The 20,793-nt window shown below is 45.1% G+C and overlaps 1 protein-coding gene across 2 annotated transcripts in view; it reads right to left on the bottom strand.

Moving 5' to 3' along the window:
* Nucleotides 1-576: 576 nt before the first annotated feature.
* The window catches only part of slc38a7 (solute carrier family 38 member 7), a 35,467-nt gene continuing 15,250 nt past the window's right edge, over nt 577-20,793 (bottom strand). For both annotated transcript variants that reach the window (XM_048546921.2, XM_048546920.2), the window contains exons 5-11: nt 19,001-19,099; nt 18,276-18,333; nt 14,203-14,317; nt 8,623-8,770; nt 7,213-7,406; nt 4,890-4,944; nt 577-4,235 (exon numbers count right to left, since the gene is read on the bottom strand). In XM_048546921.2, coding sequence (XP_048402878.1) covers nt 4,133-4,235; nt 4,890-4,944; nt 7,213-7,406; nt 8,623-8,770; nt 14,203-14,317; nt 18,276-18,333; nt 19,001-19,099 — 772 coding nt within the window. In that variant the 3' untranslated portion in view covers nt 577-4,132. The remainder of the gene's footprint in view (nt 4,236-4,889; nt 4,945-7,212; nt 7,407-8,622; nt 8,771-14,202; nt 14,318-18,275; nt 18,334-19,000; nt 19,100-20,793) is intronic.

Below are 20,793 nucleotides of genomic sequence, written 5' to 3'. Positions count from 1 at the left end.
CCATACTTTGTTATCGAGGTGACAGTAAAGTTTACCCCAGAAAGACATCATCTGCCCATCCAGAACACAGCTCTTCTCAGTCACAATATGATGCATGACAAACAGGGCTGTTTTCTTACATTTGGTGCTACCACTGGGCAACCTGGACACCAACACCCCCCACCCATTTCTAATGTTGACTTATGTTGTTGAAAAGGTGGTGACAATCATTGACTACTGGAAGCTGATATTGTGGAATGAAATGAGGTAGGCCTTGGATCATTACTAATGAAGAGCCATTGTATTAGTAAGGCTCAATAGCTCAGTTAACCCATACACAGGGGGCTGTGGTGATACCTGGTCACTACCCAACACCTGGTCCTGAAAACCACAGATGGTCAGGACTATCACAGTCAAGTGCCTTGACAACATCCACTGCTCGGGTTAGGTGCCAGAGGGTGGGTGCACACAGAGGGGTAGATAAGGAAAGTCAATGGTTGCGAATCTGTAATCCTGGCTGGCAGGAGTAGGAAATGCTCGCTAAGCTTGTCCTTGGAGTGTCCCACAGTGCTCTCTACACAATCAAATTTTGAGGAATTCCTCTTCAATATTTCCCCTCTAGAGAGACACACTTTAATGTATAAATTTCACATGCAAGGTGTTACTTTGACAGTGGGTATGTTAACACAGGGTTACATCACAGTTTATTTTATACATGAGCACATTGTTTGAAATGCAATGGTGACTGGTGTCACGACGGAGGATCAGGGCACTGACCGACACAAACCTTTAAATGTGTTTGCTGTTGGAGACAAAATAATGATTGAAAATGTTAATTTTCAGCAATGTAATTAAGTAATTGCCTGGAAGGCCTGGTGTGTGGTATATCTGGATCCAGGGTGACCCTGGAAAATCACACCTGATATGAGTCAATTGAGTTTCAAAGAGAGGGTTTTGAAAAGGGAAAAACTCAATACAAACTGAGCTGTAATGCCCTGGAAGTTATTATAGATTATTAACACAACAGGAGAAATTCAGTAGTCTGGGTAGGAGATATATTAGTGTTTCTCATTCAAGAGAACACAAGATTCGAGGTTAGAGGCAATTTCAACCCACTCACCAACCAGTATCAGTGCTACTGGCATCACCCAAAATAACAGCCACAGCATTCCACTATCGGCACCTCACATTTCTAATCTGTTACTGTATGAATAAAGAAGTGGGGGAGGCATCCATCGTTTCTCATCCAGGAGCTTGGTGATTTGGGCCATTCTGTTTGGAAACAGGTTCGACAGCCTCACCTAGGGACAGGCTGTAACACGTGTTACCTGCTGCTGGAAGGCAGCTTGTTACCCAGAAAGCTGGCACTGCCACGTGGAGCATCATTCAGCTCGAACAAGCTGACAGTTTCTCCCCTGAAGGGCATTTACTCCAGCAATGCATCATTTACACAATGCTGCTCTCATCTCTTGGTGTCAACTGGTCTCCGCTAGGTTACACTGGCCAGTGGATCAGCGATTAGTAATCAGCTCAGACTGACAACATCTAGGCTTGGTTGACAAGCAGCAAATAACAGACTACACGAAGTGCCAGACAATGACCATCTCCAACTAGAGAGAATCCATCACCCTTGACACTCAATGACATTGCCATCACTGAAGCTGCCACTTTCAACACTGAGGGTTACCATTGAACAGAAACTGAATTGAACACCATGACGATAAGAGCAGATCTTAAACTAGGAATTCTTTAATGAGAAACTCATCTCCTGACTCCCTACAGTCTGTCTGCTGTCTACAAAATGCAAGTCAGGAGTGTGATGGAATACTCCCCACTTGCCTAGATGAGTGTAGCCCCAACACAAATTAGACACTATCCCGGACAAGGTAGCCCATATGATTGGCACTACATCCACCATCTTCAACATTCACTCACCATTGTACATACCACCTACAAGATGCACTGCAAGGATTCACCAAGGTTCCTTAGATAGCACCTTTCAAATCTATGACCGCTTCCATCTGGAAGCGCAACAGCAGCAGATACATGGGAACACCATTCAGACTTCAAAATATATGGCAGATTCCTTCAGTAATGCTGGGTAAAAATTCTGAAATTACTTCCCTAGTAGCACTGTGGGTCAACCTTCAGCACGAAGCCCCTGAACCTGCAGCAAAATCAAGGAGGCAGCTCACTACACCCCTTCAAGGGCAACTAGGGATGGGCAATAAATGCTGGCCAGGGCAGCAAGTGAATGATGAACATCCCGTGCCCCCTTCTCCACCCAGCTCATGAACGATTTTTTGCATTTGTATAGAATCAACCAGCAAAACATTCCGAGCCATTTCATAAGGTTGATCATTAAGCAAATCCTGAAACTGAGTAACACAGGGAAAGGCCACAGAGGCCTTGGTCAAAGAGTGTCTGAATGGAAGAGGAGGCATGAAAATTCCAAAACTGAGCTTCCAGAGAGCAGAATGCAAATCTGCCAGATGAAGGAATTTTGGTGAAGGTCAGAATTAGAGAAGAGGTGGTGGTGAGGATAATAGATTAGATAGTAAAAGGGAGCAGTTGTAGAGGAACTGGCCACTGAGTCTTTAAGCCTTGGGTATGTTTGGCTACCTCAGTACTAAACGAGGACTCCTTGGGATTGTGCAGCTGATTTGCTTCCATTGTAGCAAGAATGAATATTCTCGTGCAATCAGCTGGAATAGGCAGACAGGGTTTCGTCAAAAACATTAGGTTTGGAATTTAGAACATTTTGAAAAGAGAGGAAAAATGGATGAAGGCTTCTGTTCTTAAGATTATTTTGAAGCACAGCAATTTTTAAATGGAGATGAACCTAGCAAAAGTTTACTAAAAGTGGAGAATGATTAGATGGCAGTGATTTTCAGTCATTACCTTTGAAAGTCCCACAGTAGGTCACCAACACTGGCCAGCTGATTGGGGCTTTTGGAGGCCTGCCTGAAAAGAGAGGCTGGATTACAGCTGTCCACACACACCCAGTGTCTACAATCTGGAACGTGCGGCTGGAAAGCTGCCCGATTGTGCGCTATGAAACCAAACCTGCTCCATTGTTCAAGAACCACAAATCAGATCTTCCCTCCCTCCTTCAATCATTTCACTGGCAACACTCCCTTCCTACTCATGGGAGACACTGACAGCACTGGGCAACGAATGACCATCCCCTAGATGTAGGCAAAGAATTTAGAACCAAATGAATTAGGGGCCATTCAGCCTCTTGAGTCTGTTCTGGTGATCTCAAGCACCGTATTCCTGTACTGCCAAAGTGACCATTTAATCAGGAACTGACATGTTAAAATCTCATCATAAGGAGCAGTCGTTCGCAAACATTTTGAACAATCATCTCACTTTATACAACCATAACACACACATTGGAATGCATGGCTTGGCTTGTCTTGACATGGATAAAAGTCTCCGTTCAACCACGAGCAGAAACGAAATGATCAGAAACTCACTCATCTCCACTTGGTGCTGATCTAGAAGTTTAAATCTTGGAGGGGGGGGGGGGGGGCGCGTCTCACCTGGTGGGACGGAAAGATCTCCTGACAAATGGGAGGGCTCTGGACAAAAAACAAACTTTCTGGAAAGAAAATGATCATCAGCTACTTCCTGCACGGGGTCAAAGTCACACAAACCTTTGGTCAAGAAATGGTACAGTTTCTAAAGGTGGAATGTGAGCTGCTGCACTGAACCAGGCCCTGGGGACTCATTTCCAAAAGATGTTACAAACACTCCTGCGATCACAGTCAAGGCAGTGCAGTCTGAGTCACCTCACTGCCTCCTCTACACAGGCAGCAGCTTCCAAAGGAGGCAGGTAAACAGGTAGCAGAAGACCTCAAGGGTTAGAAAAAGATATCCTGTGACACACCAATGCCCAAGAGTGTCAGAATCACCGGGATTGCAACAGTCCGAACAGGAAATAATAGAGCACCAATTTATTGCAGAGTCTGATCCTCTGACAACACGGGTGATTATAGTTGCGTCTCGGCTGACAGGTCCCAGCAGCATCCGTGTAAACATTGCGCAGGGGCTTCATTTCAATGCCTTTCGGATTGCATCAACTGGTCACCTGTGTACTGTGGAAAACATTGCAAAAGGAGGATAAACAGGGGGCTACAGGGTCTGGTGATCAGTTACGGAGGTCCTGGAAGATAGAGTTCACTGTACTCTGGCCAAAGATGAAAGCTCCTGCACATACCATGACGATCCCGCACAGCACTGAGGCCCACCACCTGGAGCGAGACAGAGAAATTCCCATTAAAGAACAAACTCATTGAGAAACCGGTGCAACATATCTACAAGTTAAAAACAGGGCAAGGTCATCAAAGAAATGAATGCAGTTACCCATCAAACCTTCAAGATATCCCACCTTTTGGCACAGGTTTAACCCTTCTCCAGTTCAGAGCAGCCACAGATGCTGAATCAGTCCGTGAACATATCCAAGGTACAGACAACATTCAGGCATGAACTGATAGGTTTCAAGTAACATTCACATCACCCAACTGCCAGGGAACTATCTCCAACGAGAGAATTTCACTATCGGCCCTGTTTATTCAATGGCATCACTATTGACATTATAAAGTCACTTTTACTGCTAAATCCAGGACCGAGCATCCCATTTGACTGGCTCCCCAGTCCAGCATCTTCAACGTTCCCTCCACCCACCAACGCTCAGTAGCAGCAGTATGTCCTCAAAAAGCACCTTCCAAATGCACAACCATTACCATCCAGAAGGGCAACAGATCCTTGGGAAAACCACCGGTTTCCTGTCCCCCACCGTCTCCACTCCCAGGTCCCAATCCCCGGCTGTCTCCCCTCCCCACTTTGATGCCCCCAGTGCCGGGCTGTGTTCCTTCATTCTGCAATGTTTATCAGTCAGGGATTACCTGCTGGAATCGACATGCTGGATCTCTGCTAGCTTTGCTTCAATCAGGCACAGTCCTAAACATAGACAACAAAACATTAATGCAAGATGAGGCAGAATTGGTTTGCAAGCATGAGACCACAATAACTTGCTGTACAACAAACTTCTGCTGCATGCCCTATGGTACGATTCTGGAATTAATAGTCTAATGATGCCTATGAATCCACTGTTGCTTGTCAGAATACCTATGTGGTTCACTGATGCCTTTAAGGGATGGCAACTGCTGTCCTTCCACGGTCTGGCCTACAAATGACTCCAGGCCTATGGCAATGTGGTTGATTCTTAACTGCCCTCTGGGCAATTAGGGATGGGCAAGAAATGCTGGCTTAGCCAGCAACACACTCATCCCATGAACAAACTGTTTTGGACAAGACCCGACCCCTTCAAAATATTTTAAGGTAGTCTATTCTAACTTCTTCTAATTTAACGGCAAACGTAAAGTGCTATGTTATAGATGCAATGTGATTTGTCAAACTACTCAATGTTAAGTAAAACACAATTTATTTACACACTATTGTTAAAATATAAAAGAAAGAAGAACTTAGAATAACCCATTAGGAAACTTAAATGAATAATAGATACAGTAACTAATTAAGTGTTCCAATACAGTGACATCCCATAAACACCCCTTGGCAAAAAGGCAGCTTCAGAAATAGAGTTGTCTCACAGGTAGACCAGCAAGAGAGGAAGCCCAGCTTCCAGATGTAACCGAGAAAAGGAAAGGATAGCTTCTACTTCTCCAAAACTCCAGCAACTTCTGACCTGTTGAGACTCCAACAACTGCTTAAATCTAAAAAAACTAAAATCTAGAAATTCTGGTCAGTGAGAGCTGGCCACACCCAGCCAGGTTGCTTCTATTGTTCCAACTCTAAAAAACACAAGGCCTCTCGAACTGTTTACCTTATGGGTCTTTATGAGCCAGCTTGGTACTTGTGTCTTAAAACCTCTTGTTTTTGTTTGTCACAGAATAAACAAAACTATTTTCTACTGTAGTGTAGGTGGTTTAGGGGTAACCTTGTAGAGATTTACAAAATCATGGAGGGGCATGGATAGGGTGTATAGTAAAAGGTCTTTTCCCCAGGGTAAAGGAGTTCAAAGCTACGGGGCATTTAAGGTGAGAGGAAGAAGATTTAAAAGAAACCTGAGGGGCAATGCTTTCACACAGAAGGTGGTGTATACGTGGAGTGAACGGTCAGAGGAAGTGGTAGATGCACGTACAGTTACAACATTTAAAAGACATCTGGACAGGTGCGTGAATAGAAATGGTGTAGAGGGATATGGGCTAAACACAGGCAAATGCGACTAGTCTAGTTTGGGAAACTTGGTCAGCATGGACTAGTTGGACCGAAGGGTCTGTTTCCATGCTTTATGGAACTCTTCCAGAGTTATATTAAACGTTGCACAAACACAAAACATCTCAAAATGCTGGGACAGCCAAGAAAGTCCTTCTGAACTGAAGTCACTGTTGTGATGTAGGAAATACAGCAGTCAGTATGAGCACAGCAAGATCCCAAAATAACAATGAAATAACCACCAGACAATCTGCTGTTGTTGCTCTGATGTTGGTTGCGGCCCTTGGGGGGTGGTGGTGGGGGATGGTGGGGGAGGGAGAAGAGGGGAGATTTTGAACATTGACATGGGCTCCTTTCTGTTCACCTATAGAGGAACTAGAGAAACTGATGTGGCCTCTATTTAATATCACCTTCAAATGGGTGCCATTTTCCTCTCCCCCACCCCTCCTACGGAACTACAGAGTGTTCCTGCTCATTTTCAATGCAGCTTACCCACAAGGCACACCATCCATGGCTAACTTGCTCAAGACTTGTGGCCAGTGAACAGTTAGCCATATTGCAGTGAGCTGGAGTCACATGTAGACCACTCTGGGTAAGGACAGCAGTTTCCTTCCCTAAAGGAAATGGGTGAACTAGACGGGTGTTTCCACCAATCATCAATGGCTTCATGTTCACTATTACTCAGACTAATTTGTAATTCCAGATTTTTATTTAATGAACTGAATCTAAGCTCACCAGGTGCAACGTGTTTAGCTCACCTCCAGGCACCAAACCGTGCAGTAGCCTCACCAACATCTCCACGGAGAGAGAACATGATGCATTCACACATCGATTTAACAGGAATGTGGGCACTGCTCAACATTCTCCGAGCACCATTACCTCTCCTCTCCAACTCTCGCCCCTCTCCACTGCCCACAGCCAGCATCACTCCCCTCCCTTCCACCCAAACTCCCGAATAGTGTGCAGGTCAGTCCCAACCCTGTGCTACTCCACCTGGGAAGACGAGGATGAAGCAGGCTGCCAAGCCCCCAATCACAGAGATCACTTTCCCAATGTCTGGGATGAAAAGTGCCAGGACCAGAGTGAGGGAGAACCAGACAAGGGTCTGCAGCAACCGGCGGCGTCTCTCCCGGGACAGGTCCACGTCCTCCCCCACGTAACGAACCCAAAGTCCTTCAATCACAGACCTGCAGTGAAGAAAAGGCAAGAACATGGTGGAGGCAGAGTAAAGGGAGGGGGAGGAAGAATGAGGCAAGTGTGGGGAGGGAGATAGAGGCACTGCAAGGGGTTGTGGCAGGGGGAATGGGAGGCAGAGGGCATGTGAGCAGGGTAGAGGGGAGGGAATGCAAGGGGAGATAAAGGGAGCAGGTGGTGGTAGGTGGAAAGGAAGTGGAGAGAGGGTGAGGGGAATGGGGCAAGTGGAGATAGAGGGAATGCAAAGGGGTCCGGGGGAGCAAGTTGCAAAGAGCATGAGGGGGTTTCGGGGAATGAGAGGGTAAGAGTGGGAAGGAGGCGGAGGCAGAGAGAGAGTGACACACTCAGGATTGAGCTTACTTAGCTTGCTCCTGGTCTGGTCTGGGTGCAACCTGTCCACATCCCGAAATCTTCTGGGTTCAATAACACCCAGGGACTGGCGAGGAGCTGCTCTGAGAGTCATACCCCAACTACCTGTGTTTGTCTGCCTGAGTTTCTCCTTCTGACCCAGCATTCCTCTTCTGAAGATGGTGACTCTCGACTGGGGCCACTCTCACTCACACTATCGGAAGGTTAGTCAGAGAGAGAAATTCCTTCCCTACACCAGCCAGACACAATGAGCAGATACACAACCTTGACGGTAACAAGGTCCAAGGACTGTCCACAGTAACCCAGCTCTACAGAGAGCCGCCACCTGGAACATCTCAGCCCCAGGCAGGAAATCTCAGAACTCTTGGCATCAAGTGATTGATTAGCAATTCCAGGTTAGGTCAGCATGTGTCACCAGTGACAGAAGAGTTTGCTGGAGGAGGTAGTGTACGATGTGTTTTCAGAATAATGCCGTCCCAGGACCAGGGGACAGAATTTTAAAATCAGACTTGGGTTATTCAGGGTGATGCCAGGGAGCATTTGGTCAGACAAAAAGCATCATGGGAATTTGGGATTCACTTGCCAAAACAAATTGAAACTCAGAATTCTAAACATTGATTTTTGTTACACGGCATTCCGTGCTGGGTAATACAGTGAAGATACACATCAGTGAGTTAATGGACAACTTCAAGAGGCTGAATAGCCAAGCCTGTCAAACACTGCTTATAGCAACAATTAAAGATGCTGAAACCACGGGTTCATTGGGGACACTGAAGCCGACAGCCTTTTTGCTCTGCGTTTTGTCCATTCCCCTCTCTCTGGCCTGGCCAGAAGTCTTACCTGCCGCAGAAGTGAAGGATGGGGTAGGATGTGACCACACAGAGGGTGATAGCAGCACGAGCAATGGTGACAGAGATATCGGTCGACGGATAGGACAGCAGCACGTCGACATTTACACTGGAGCCAAATGTCAGGAAACCACAGACCCCTGGAGAGAGAAACACTCTGTCAGGAAAGAGTAACGGCCTTGGAGACAGGTACAGGGTGTCCTATAGACTCAGGTTGGGACATGCTGCTTCAAATGACGACACACAGGCAGTGAAATCAAAAGCAAAAATCAATGATGAGAGACCAAAGTCCCATCAAACACTGTCAGTTAGGTACACTGTGAGGTTATAGCACAGTAAAGCTTCATCTAAACTATCCCCAAACACTCAGGACAACAACAGCACAGGGTTAGTTGCAGAGTAAATCTCCCTCCGTGCTCCATGCAACAGTATGTCCTGGGATCAACAAGGAAATACATTAAATTGAGTAGCAAGACATATGATTAACAGGCTAAAAACGTTTGCACCATTTACCTGAACCTGATCTTATTAATAGCTGCTATTAATGTTGGGTTTGAAAGGGAGACACAGCTAAGATTATGGATTCAGAAAACTGTGACTTCAACAGGATGAGACAGACATGGGACAAAGTAATCTTGGTAAAGCTGTTAACTTTGTGACAATAGAAGATCAGTGGGATTTGTTGAAATTTCATTTATCCAGAATGAAACCTGTAGAAAACCAGTTTATACACCGAGTGGGGCAGGTGTGTCAAAATATAAAGACAGCCTTGGACAACCAACAAGATGGGCAAGACAAACAGAAATCAGACTAAAATACAAGAACAGCAAACTTCCAAAGTTATTGTATTGATTTCTGTTAATAAGATGCTAAATACCTAGTTGATAAATGCAAACAAGCTAAGAAATGATAGGAATTAATGAGCTGCCAGTAGCTAGTCAACATCACTAGTGATTGAGCTGGTCGAGTCCCAGGATCTGTGGCAGATAGCGAGTACTAACAAGAGAGAAAACCATATTCTCATCCTCAAAGTGCCTGCTGCAGATGCAGCTGTCCTTGATAACATTGCTCGCAGTCCTTGTGGAGACAAAGCCCCACCTTCATTCAGAGAATACTCTCCATGAAGTGTGGCACAATCATCACGTTAAGTGGGAAAAACTTCAAACAGCTCTAGCAACTCAAGTCTGGGCATCCATTAGGCGCTATGGGCCATCAACAGCAGATCTGTACTCCAGCACAACCAGTAACCTCATGGCCTGGCATATACCCCACTCAACCACTGTAACCAAGCCAGGGGTTCAACCCCAGCTCAATAGTGTGTGCAGGTGGGCATACCTAAAAATGAGGTGTCCAATCTGGTGAAGCTACCAAACAGGATACTTGCATGTCAAACAGCATAAGCAGTAAGCCATAGACAGAACCAAGTGGTTCCACAACTAATGGATCAGTTTTAAGGTCTGCAGTCCTGCTACATCCCGTCCTGAATGATGGTGGATAATTAAAAATTTTCACTGAAGGATGCTTCACCAATATTCCTATCCTCAATACTGGAGGAGCCCAACATATCAGATAAGGCAGAAGCACTTGCAGCAATCTTCAGCCAGAAGTGAGGAGTGGATGATCCACGTCAGCCTCTTCCCGAGGTCCCCAGCATGACAGACACTAATCTTTAACCAATTTGCTTCACTTCACTCGATATCAGGAACAGGTGAAGACACTGGATACTGCAAAGGCAATAGGCCCTGACAACATTCCAGCAACAGTACTGAAGATGTGCTCCAGAACTTGCCACTGCCTTAGCCAAGCTGTTCCATTACAATTATAACACTGGCTCCTACCCACCAACGTGGAATATTGCCCAAGTATGTCCTGTCCACAGGACAAATCCAACCAGGCCAATTACCACCACATCAGTCCACTTTCAATCAAGTGATAGGTGGCAGCATCAACAGCGCTATTAAGCAGCACTTGCTCAGGTGCCCAATCTGGGTACCTCCTAACCTCATTACAGCTTTGGTTCAAACACGAACAAAAGAGCTGAATTCCAGAGTGAGGTAAGAGTGACAGCCCTTGACATCAAAGAGCCTGTGCAAAACTGCAGTCAATAGCCAGAGAAAAGTAAGAATCTCTTTGCTGGTTGGAGCCATACTGACACAGGAAGATGGTTATGGTGGTTGCAGGTCAGCTCTCAGCTCCAGCATATCTCTGCAGGAGTTCCTCAGGGTGGTGACCTTGGCCCAGCCATCTTCAGCTGCTTCAATGAGCTTCCCTCCATCATAAAGTTAGAAGTGGGGATGTTCACTGATGATGCCACAATGTTCAGCATCATTCACGACTCCTCAGATACTAAAGCAGTCCATGTTCAAATGCTACAAGAACTGGGCAACATCCAGACTTGCTCTGACAAAGGGCAAAGAACATTTGAACCACAGAAATGGCAGCAAATGACCAACACCAACACGAGAAAATCTAATCATGGCTCTGTGACATTCAATGGCATTACCATCACCCCAACTTTCAACATTCCAGGGGGTTAATATTGACCTGAAACTGAACTGGGCTTACCACAAACAGGAAGACCAGGTCAGAGGCTAGGAATCCCATACTGAGTAACTCACCTCCTGACTTCCCAAAGTATGTCCACCATCTACAAGGCACAAGCAAGGAATGTGATGGAACACTCCCATTCACCTAGATGAACGTAACAAAATACTCAAGCTTGACACCATCCTGGACAAATTGGTCAAGTTGATTGGCACCACATCCAATCCCTCCATTACTGATGCTCAGTAGCAGCAGTGTGTAGTATCTACAAGATGCAGTGCCATTATTCATCAAGGTTCCTTAGTCTTTTCTAAAACCACAACCTCAGCACGCAGAAGATCAAGTGCAGCAGAAACATGGGAACATCACCACCTGCAGATTCCCCTCCAAGTACTCACCATCCTGACTTCGAAATAGATCACCTTGCCTTCACTGTTGCTGGGCCAAAATCCTGAAATTTTTTCCCTAATAGCATTGTGTGTTTACCTGTTGTATTTGGACTTCAGTGGCTCAGGAAGGCAGCTCACCACTACCCTAGAGAACATTTAGGATGGGCAGGATTTTCTGGAATAGCTAGCGAAGCTCAAGTCCCTGAATTAATAAACAATGTTAAAACGTACATATGCACACATGAAAAAGGCAGCCAAGAGGTTTGGGGTGGGAGGTTTATTTAGATGGAGCAGCAAACTCTGTTCAAAGGAGCTGCTCTTCCAAAATGTACTGATCTCCGTGTACGCTACTCAAATAGTATCAAATCATCTTTAGTATGATTTTGAAATGATTCCTCTAGATTGGAAAATTACAATTGTGACAAAAGGTGTGAAGAGGAAATTGGGAATTGGGAATTTTAGATCAATTAGTCCAATATCTATGTAAAAGGGGTGGAGGAATTGCATTACTGATTAAAGAGAGAATGCTGAAGCTGCATTAAGACAGGACTTCTTGGAGGGCTCACCCAGCGATCTTAGGAATAATAAAGGCATAATCACTATAATGGGGTTATACTATTGGGCTTCCCAATAGCCAGCAGGAGACAGAGGAACAGATATGTAAGCAGGTCAAGGAAAGATGTAAAAACATGATTACTGTAGTGGGCAATGTTAACTTGATTGGGACACCCTTCATACCAGGGGCTTAGATGGGGCAGAATTTGTCAGGTGCATTTAAGAGGGCTTCTCCAAACAATACGTGGATAGTCAAACTAGGAAAGAGGCTTGTACTAGAACTTACACTGGGGACGAGCCTGGCCAGGTGTTCAAAGTTTCAGTGGGCAAGCATTTTCGAAGCACTGATCAGAATTCCTTAACTTTAAAGTTATAGATAAGGATAAGACCGGTCCTTCAGGGAAAGTGCTAAAAATTGGGGACGGTAATTACAGCAGTATTAGGCAGAAACTGGAGAAATTAAATTGAGGGCAGCTTTTTGAGTGTATATCCACATCTGACATGTAGGAGTTTTTTTTTAAAAAGGCCAGTTATTCAGAGCACAGGACCAGCGTGCTCCTGTGAGGATGAAAGACAAGGATAGCAAAATTCAGAAACTCTGGATGACAAGAGATATTGAAAGTTTAGTCAAAAAGAAAAAAGAAGGTTCACAAAACTGAAATCAGACAAGGCTTTTGATGGGTTGAAAACAGGTTTACCAAGATGTTGTCTGGATTTGAGTGTAGCAGCTCTAAAGAAAGCTGGGACAAACTTGGATTGTTTTCACGAGAGTGGCGGAGGCCGAGGGGAAACACGATAGGAGAATATAAATTTATAAAAGGTATGGATAGGGTGGATGGCGGGAGACACTCTCCCAGGGTGGAAATGTCAAATACTAGGGGGAATGAGGTTCAAGGTGAGATGGAAAAAGATTAAAAGACATGTGCGAGAAAAGCAGGTGGTAGTTGCCAGGAAGGCACTGCCAGGGGAGCTGGTAGAAACAGATATGATAGCAATGTTTAAGAGGCATTTAGACGGGCACATGAACAGGCAGGGATGAGGGGGATACGGACCACGCGCAGGCAGACGGGATTAGTTCAGATCAGCTTAACGGTTAGCGCAGACATGGTGAGCTGAAGGGCCTGTTCCTGTGTCGCATGTTCTGCATTCTATTTAGGTGTTCTCTCGATTCTGGCCTCTTGTGTAGTCTCTAATTCACTCACATCATAATTGACGGCTGTTTGTGAATTTTTCACCCCAAAGACCTATGAAGATCATTGTACGTATTCAGGAGACAGATCCATACGTCTCTAGGTATTAATTTTTTTATTCTCTTCAGGGATGGGGGCCTCAGTGGCCTGGCCAGCATTTATTGCCTATCACTAGTTGCCCTCGAGAAGGTGGTGGTGAGGGTGAGCTGCCTTCTTGAACCACTGCCCTCCATCTGCTGTAGGTAGACCCATAATGTCATGAGGGAGGGTGTTCTAGGATTTTAATATAGGGTTAGTTTGGCGAAAATGTCATTAAGGTGCAAGATTAGCCTGACCCAGATAAATGGCAGAGCAATCCTGAGGAATGAATGGCCTCTTTCCACTGTGGGCTCCTTATGTACCTTCAGCTGCATCTCTCCTAAGCCCTAAAAGTAAATGTGTTTTTCAGGACAACTCAACGTCTCAAAGCACTTTACAGTCAATTAACTACTTACTTTCTAATTTAACCAGTATTGTAATGGAGGGAGAGGCAGCAGTTAAATCGGAGTGCAGCAAACTCCCAAGAATAGCCAGGACACAGTGGAAGTCCCTTATTCATCCTTCAGAGAATGCAATGAGAATTTTTATATTCATCCAAGATGCCAAATGGAGACTTGGTTCAGCTTCTCCTCTGAAACATAGCACCTCTGACAATGCAGCATTCCCTCAGTTCTAGCCTAGAGTATCAGTTCCAATTTGTGTGGCTGGAGAGAGACTAGAACCCACAGTCCCCCCCGACACGGTGAGAGCGTTACAAGCCAGCTGCACTGGACTCTATAGAAATGCTACTTGCGCTGCCCGTCATCACACCGAACGCGACCGCTGTCCCCGTGGTGGAGGCAGTGTGTACCATACCTGTGCCTGTGTACACAAACAGACAGATCACTACAGCCGCTGTCACCACCCAGCTCCAACGCTGTAGCCCTGGCCGCTCCATACTGCTAAACACTGGCACACTGCTCACATGGCACTGTCAAAACACAGGCACAAGATAAAATTCAGAGTTATTTATATTGGGAGAGACATATCAAACTGTATCAGACATCACCTAATACTGACCCCTGGGCTCTGACAGAAGTCCTGCTCAGCAGTTACTGGAGTTTCAACACAGAGTTCAACCACTAGGTGGTGATATTGTCACTAAGGGAGATATTTGAATACGAAAGAAAACTAGCTGGATATATAAAAACAGATAGTGGTGTTTCTACAATTACTTCAAATGGAAAAAGAAAGCGAGTGCTTGTCAGAGAGCGCCTGCTAAATTTATTGCACAAAACAACAAAATGGCAGATGAACTGAACAGTCACTGAGCCTGTCTTTATCATACAGAATGAAAACAATATCCCAGGAATAAGGTGAAACGGGGAGTTGAAATTAAAACAAATTACAAGCACCAGGGAAAGGGAACTGAGAATATTATTAGGCTAAAGAGCTGCTAACTTAAGACAGAGATGAGCAGGAATTTCTTCTCAGAGGGCTGAGTGTCTTTGGATCTCTTTGCCAGAGGGGCATAGACCTGGTGCATGTTTGAAAGTGAAGCAGATGCCTGATTAGTAGGGAATTGAAGATTCTGGGAAAGGAAAAGGAAGTGGGCAAGGAATGCTGGGTTAGTCACTGAATGACAGAACAGACCCGAGGGGCTGAATGGCCTAATCCTGTTCCTATTGCTTATGGTTTTAACTAAAAACTGACAGGTCACGTAGCCCTGGTAGACTTGGTCCTCAGCCCTTAAGAGGTGACACTGAAGATGCATTGTTTTTATTTTTTCCCCAAAATTCCTTAGATTTTGGGAAAAAGTACCATCAGAATGACTAATAGCAAACATGGCTCCTCCATTCAACAGGAGATAGAAAGCAGGAAGCTGCAGGCCCATTCACTTAAAAATCCGTCATCCTGAAAACACTTGGGTGTATCATTAAGGAGGCTAAAGCAGACCACTTCAGAAATTTCAATACAATCAAATAGAGGCAATATGGCATTATGATAACAAAGTAACACTGACATTTGTCAAGGCGCCACAGCAAAGGTTACGACACAAAATAAGTGCTCGTGGTGTACGGAGTGAACATACAAGCAGAGAGCAGATTAGTTAGCTAAAAGGAAACAAAACTATATACAAATGGCCCATTTGACAGATGGCAGGGTGTGACAACAGGAGTGTCAAAGGAATCAATAGAGGCCTCAGGCAAAAAAGGGGAGTTGTGCAGAGGGCATAAGAAGCTCTGCAAGGAATATAAATAGGCTAGGCAAATAGGGAAAAGATTAGTCAGATGGAGTATAATTCGGGAAAATGCGAACTTTGCCATTTTGTTAGCAGAATAGGAAAGCAGCACACTATGAAGATGAGACAGACTGCTAAAGTACGTAATGCAAGAATCACAAAACGTTAAAACGCATGTACATCTAGCGATTAGAAAGCAAACAGGATGTTGTTATTTGTTGCCAAGGGAATGGAGTATAGAAGTAGGAGCACTTTGCTACAATAGAACAGACTACTAGTGAGATGACATCGGCAGTAGTGAGAGCAGTTTTGGTCTCCTTATTTAAGAAAAGATATAAATGCAATGGAAGCAGTTCAGAAAGCTACAACCAGCTGAATCTGGGATGGGGAAAATTATCTTACGAGGGAGGGTTGAAAGGACTAGGCTTGTACTTTGAAGTCCGGAAGAATGAGATGAGTCTTTCTGACAATTGATGATTGAAAACTAGCGAGCATGAAACAATTGCAGAATTATTTTTCTTAACTGAATTTAAATTCCACTAGCTGCCATGGTGGGGTTTAAAGCCAGTTTGCTAGTGCATTGATATTGCTGTTACACCACAATATTCCTACCACAAATCATATAAAAGTCTGAAGTAGTGTACTTTAAAAAGGCAAAAGTTAGGAGGTTTAGAACAAACTTAAATAAGATACAGGAGCAATTGCGGGCATCAAGCCAGGCACATACACAAAATCTTTGCAGGTACTCAGCAGGTTGAAATCTTTGAGGGAAAATGGGATCATTTCCTTTACAAAGAGAGACACAAGGAAGTTTGGAACTTCTTTCTGAAGCACAGCAGGAAGAAAGCCAGGTGCCAATGAGGCATCTCAGGTTGAGACTGGAGAAGCAATTAGGTAATGACCTTTGACATTCTGATGGAGGGAAGGTCATTGATGAAGCAACTGAAAACGGTCAGGCTTCAGACGCGCCCGAGGGACTCCTGGAGAGATGTGCTGGACTGAGTATATTAAGCTCCAACAACCACAACCACCTAATTTTGGGATAGGTATGCCTCCAGCCTGCAGAGAACTTCCACGATTCCCCTCACCGTTCACAACTGGATGCGGCAGCAGTTTGTCTGGGGAATTGCTGAACCCTGTTTATTATATGCTGCTTCCGCACAGTACTTGGTGTTGTGCCTTCCTTAGGTTTCGGGGTTTGCTTTACAGCTCTGCACTCTTCACTGAATCGAGGATGATCAGGCAGCCTGATGGTAGTAACAGAGTGGGGAATACATTGCATTGTAGGGGAGTACAATTCTGTTGCAGAATCTATCCCATCCAGCACAGCAGTTGTGGCACACAAGACGATGATAGATATTCTTAGTGAATTTTTTTTTTTAAAATTCACGCACTGTGTGTGGCCATTGCTGGCTGGGCCAGCATTTACGGCACATCTTCAGATGCCCTTGAGAAGGTGGTGGCGAGCTGCCTCCTTAAACCAAAACAGTCCCCGCGCAGTATTCAGACCCGCAATGTCCTTCGGGAGGGAATTCCAGGATCTTGACCCAGTGACAGCAAAGGAACGATGACTATTTCTAAGTCAGGATGGTAAGCAGCCTGCAGGGGAATTTGCAGGTGGTGGCGTTCCCAACTACTGCTGCCCTTGTCCTTCTCAATGGTAGTTGTTCAGAGTTTGGAAGGTGTCCTTTAAGGATCCTTGGTGAGGATATTTAATGGATCTTTGAGCCCACAAGGACTGTGTGGTGGTTACTTTTCCCAGCGGATTGGTGAGGGAGGGGTCGAATAGGTTTTCCCCTCCTGGTGATTCTCACGACCTGCTAAAGCCTTTATTTGGCAGCTACGTCCTTCAGGAGTCAGCCAGCTTGTGGAGTAGTGCTACTGTGTCACTTGTGGTCAGGGTCATTGAAATCTCTCTGCCCAGGGTAAAACCTATGCTCTACTACCTTCAGTATTTCTTCCAACTGGTGTTCAACATAAAGAACTATTGATTTATTAGGTGAGGGGGACTGGAGTTGATAAAAACCAGGAGATTTCCTTCGTGTACTCAACCAAGTTGAACAGGTGAAATGAGATGGTATTACAGAGAGAGACAGCACGAGATTGATGAATGGTGGTGGTTTAACCTGAGGGTCACCATTTCTCAAGTGAGGGGAAAGGTTGAGAAGAGGAGTCTTTTACAGTAACCTTAGCCAATGTGGGAATTCTGTAATTGAGGGACTGTAGAGCGTATACTGAAAATGCACTGAGGGGAGTCAGAAAGCTTGTTTCTGCTCACTCCTCCACACAAAATACCAAGCATGCATGTGACATGTGCAGAATTGCTCCTGTCCCTCAAAGGAAGTCAAAGTCCCTGAGACGGGAGGACATTACAAATTTTGGGAGGACATCTTTGGCAAGCTGAGATTGTGGTGTGGACTACCACAGTATCCTGGTGGCTTAAGGGAGTGGGAGAGGCATCTGCGAAATAATTCCTGATTTGCCCTCTAAGTAGTGAACGTAGGGGCAGCAAAGTCGCAACTCATTCTCATGCATGTGAAGCTCCCAGAGTGGGAACCTGAACTGGAACCTAGCAGACTGATGACCAACACTGTCAGCCCAGAACCTAATCCAACCTCCTTCTGGGTGTCAGCTCCCACGTAAAGTTAGAAGTCAGGAGGAACACACAGCAGCATAAATGTATGGGATACTGGGAGAACATCAGTACCTGGAATCCGAAGCAGATGGTTGGAATAGCATTAAACACGGCCATCCAGGAGGAAGGGCTGAGGAAAAGGAAGATGAGAGGGTTAATCCTACTGGCAAGCTCTAACTCTATTACATTCCTCCCCCTCAAATGTGTACAAATTAACATCCCTCTCTTATTTGATAGCGGCTGCCCAACTTGCCATGATGGGAAACTGGACATCATACCAAAGATGTGACTGCCCTCAGGTGCACACCCCTGGGACAAAGCAGAAGCTGGGCTCCAGTACAATCGTTCTCCTAGCCACCTCTCAGTTAAGGCAATGTCCAGGCAAACAAAAGCAAGACACTGCAAATGCTGGAAATCCAGACTAAAATCAGTAAGCACCGGAGAAACTCAGCACGTCTGGCAGCACAAACAGATTTAATGTTTCCAGGTCAATACAACTCTTCCTCATTCGGTGACAGAATTTCCTTTAGAAGATACATTTAATCCTGATGTCACACAACCACCAAGGGCAAGGGCATAGTTAACATCTATTCAGGAACTGTCCACATTCCCTATGGTACAGGGCACTTTGGGGGCAGGGCTCCATCCTATCAGCAGGAGCTCCAAGGGTGCCACGACCCTGAGGTAGCATCCAGATAGTGACCCAAGACCTAAAGGTCAGTGTGCAACATGGGCAGGGCCTGTTAAAGGGCTCCTCACCAAACAGACAAGCTGGTCACTACATAACAGACACTTACCTGGTAGGGATATCCCCAGTGTGGATATCTTGATCTGGCAGGATGTATTTAACGATGACTATGATGGTCACATACCAAGTGCCCAGCACACTCAGGGTACTAGAGACAGAGAGAGTAGTAGAAAGTCATTCAAAACAGGTCTAACATTGCTGAAGTCCATCCTCCAAACACAGGCGGTAGTTAAGGGGTTGGCTTAAAACCAAAACGCTATTGAAAATCCTGGCTTTGATGTACATCAACAGAAGACTTTACAAAATTTGGGCCACAGTAGATCAGTCACTCCCCGAGTCCCCTCTGCCATTAAACTTAATCATGCCTGGTTTGCACCTCAACAGCATTTTTGCACAATATTTCCTTGTACGTGGAAATCGAACGTACTCAATGACTGAGCCACTGCAGCCCTCCAGGGGAGAAAATTCCCTAGATTCACCATCCTGAATGAACAAGTGTCCCCGTCTTGGGTAGCGTGCCATGGAAAACATTCTTCCTGCATCAACCCTGTTGAGCCCTGTAAGCATCTGTATGTTTTAAAGCAATCAGCTCTCACCCTTCTAATCTCGAGAGGAAGGAAGGAAGGCCTGGCCTCCTCATAAAACAATCTGACCAGCCCAGTTATCAGTCTGATGAACCTTGAGAGCATTCCTCGTTTGCTACCATATCCTTCCTTAGGTAAGGAGACCAACAATCCACATAAAACTCAAGGTGCAGTCTCACCAAACTTCTATACCATTGGTGATCTTACTGAAACTGACAAAATGCTTAAAGGGGTAAAGAGGGTAGATGTCACCTAAGACTGAGAGAAGTTATTTCATTTTTCCTGAAAATTGTCGGGAATTCTTTACTCCAGAGGGCTGTGGAAGCTCAGTCTTTGAGCAGATTTAAAGTAGAGATTGATAGGTTTCTGATTCCCGAAAAGGCATGGAAGGATACAGGGATAGTCTGTGTAAAAAAACATTGAAGCGTTTGATCAGCCATCCTATGAAATGGTAGAACAGGGTCAACAGACAAACTGGCTGAAAGAACTCCTGTTCTTATGAAACAACATGTCTCTGCTCTCATACTCAAATCCCCTTGTGAAAGGAGTCAAACTGCTTGCTTTTCAAATTGCTCATTGCAGCTGTATGTTAGCTTTCAGGTGGCTTATGAACAAGGACATCCAGTTCCTTTTGTACATGAATGTCTCCCAATTTATCACCATTTAAGAAATACTCTATTTCTGTTGTTCAGTTGTCAGAGGAAGGGATGTAAATTGAGGACTCATGGACTTTCAGATAGCCCACGCTTCACAACAGTCACACCTTCAGTGATACCGTTACAATTTGAGCGTTATTCACGATTGCACAATTTCACGTTGGTCCTCACATCTCCCAAAGGAAGAGGCTGAGGCCTTTCCACATAGTTAATTGTGGCGGTTGCTCTAACAGTTGTAGGGAGCAAAGTCCAGAATGGTTTTGTGTGGCTGACAATGACCCAAAAGTCAACTCCCTCTGGTCTGCAAACTGGGATTTGGAGAACCTTTGTTTTCTAAAACAGTGCAAAGAAATAATCTCTCGAGTGAACAACAGACAGTAAAACACAAGATGGGAGAAAAGGTAAGCTGCCCACTCTGTAGGAGATAACCAGAGTTACTACCAGTCCCACACAAGGAACTGACAAGCTCCCCTGAAGGTAAAAGGAATCATGAGACATGGGCTTTGCTGTAGAGTCAACAATAACACAAGGAAAACTCTGGTCAAGTGAGTGTAAAGACTGGATAGCAAAGTTGAGTTGCAAAGTTGGGTAGAGTACTTGTG

The sequence above is a fragment of the Stegostoma tigrinum genome, chromosome 16, assembly GCF_030684315.1.
Source record: "Stegostoma tigrinum isolate sSteTig4 chromosome 16, sSteTig4.hap1, whole genome shotgun sequence".
In the NCBI taxonomy this organism is placed as follows: Eukaryota; Metazoa; Chordata; class Chondrichthyes; order Orectolobiformes; family Stegostomatidae; genus Stegostoma; species Stegostoma tigrinum.
The sequence above is the reverse complement of the archived record's forward strand: the minus strand, read 5'-3'. Positions and strand labels throughout refer to the sequence as shown.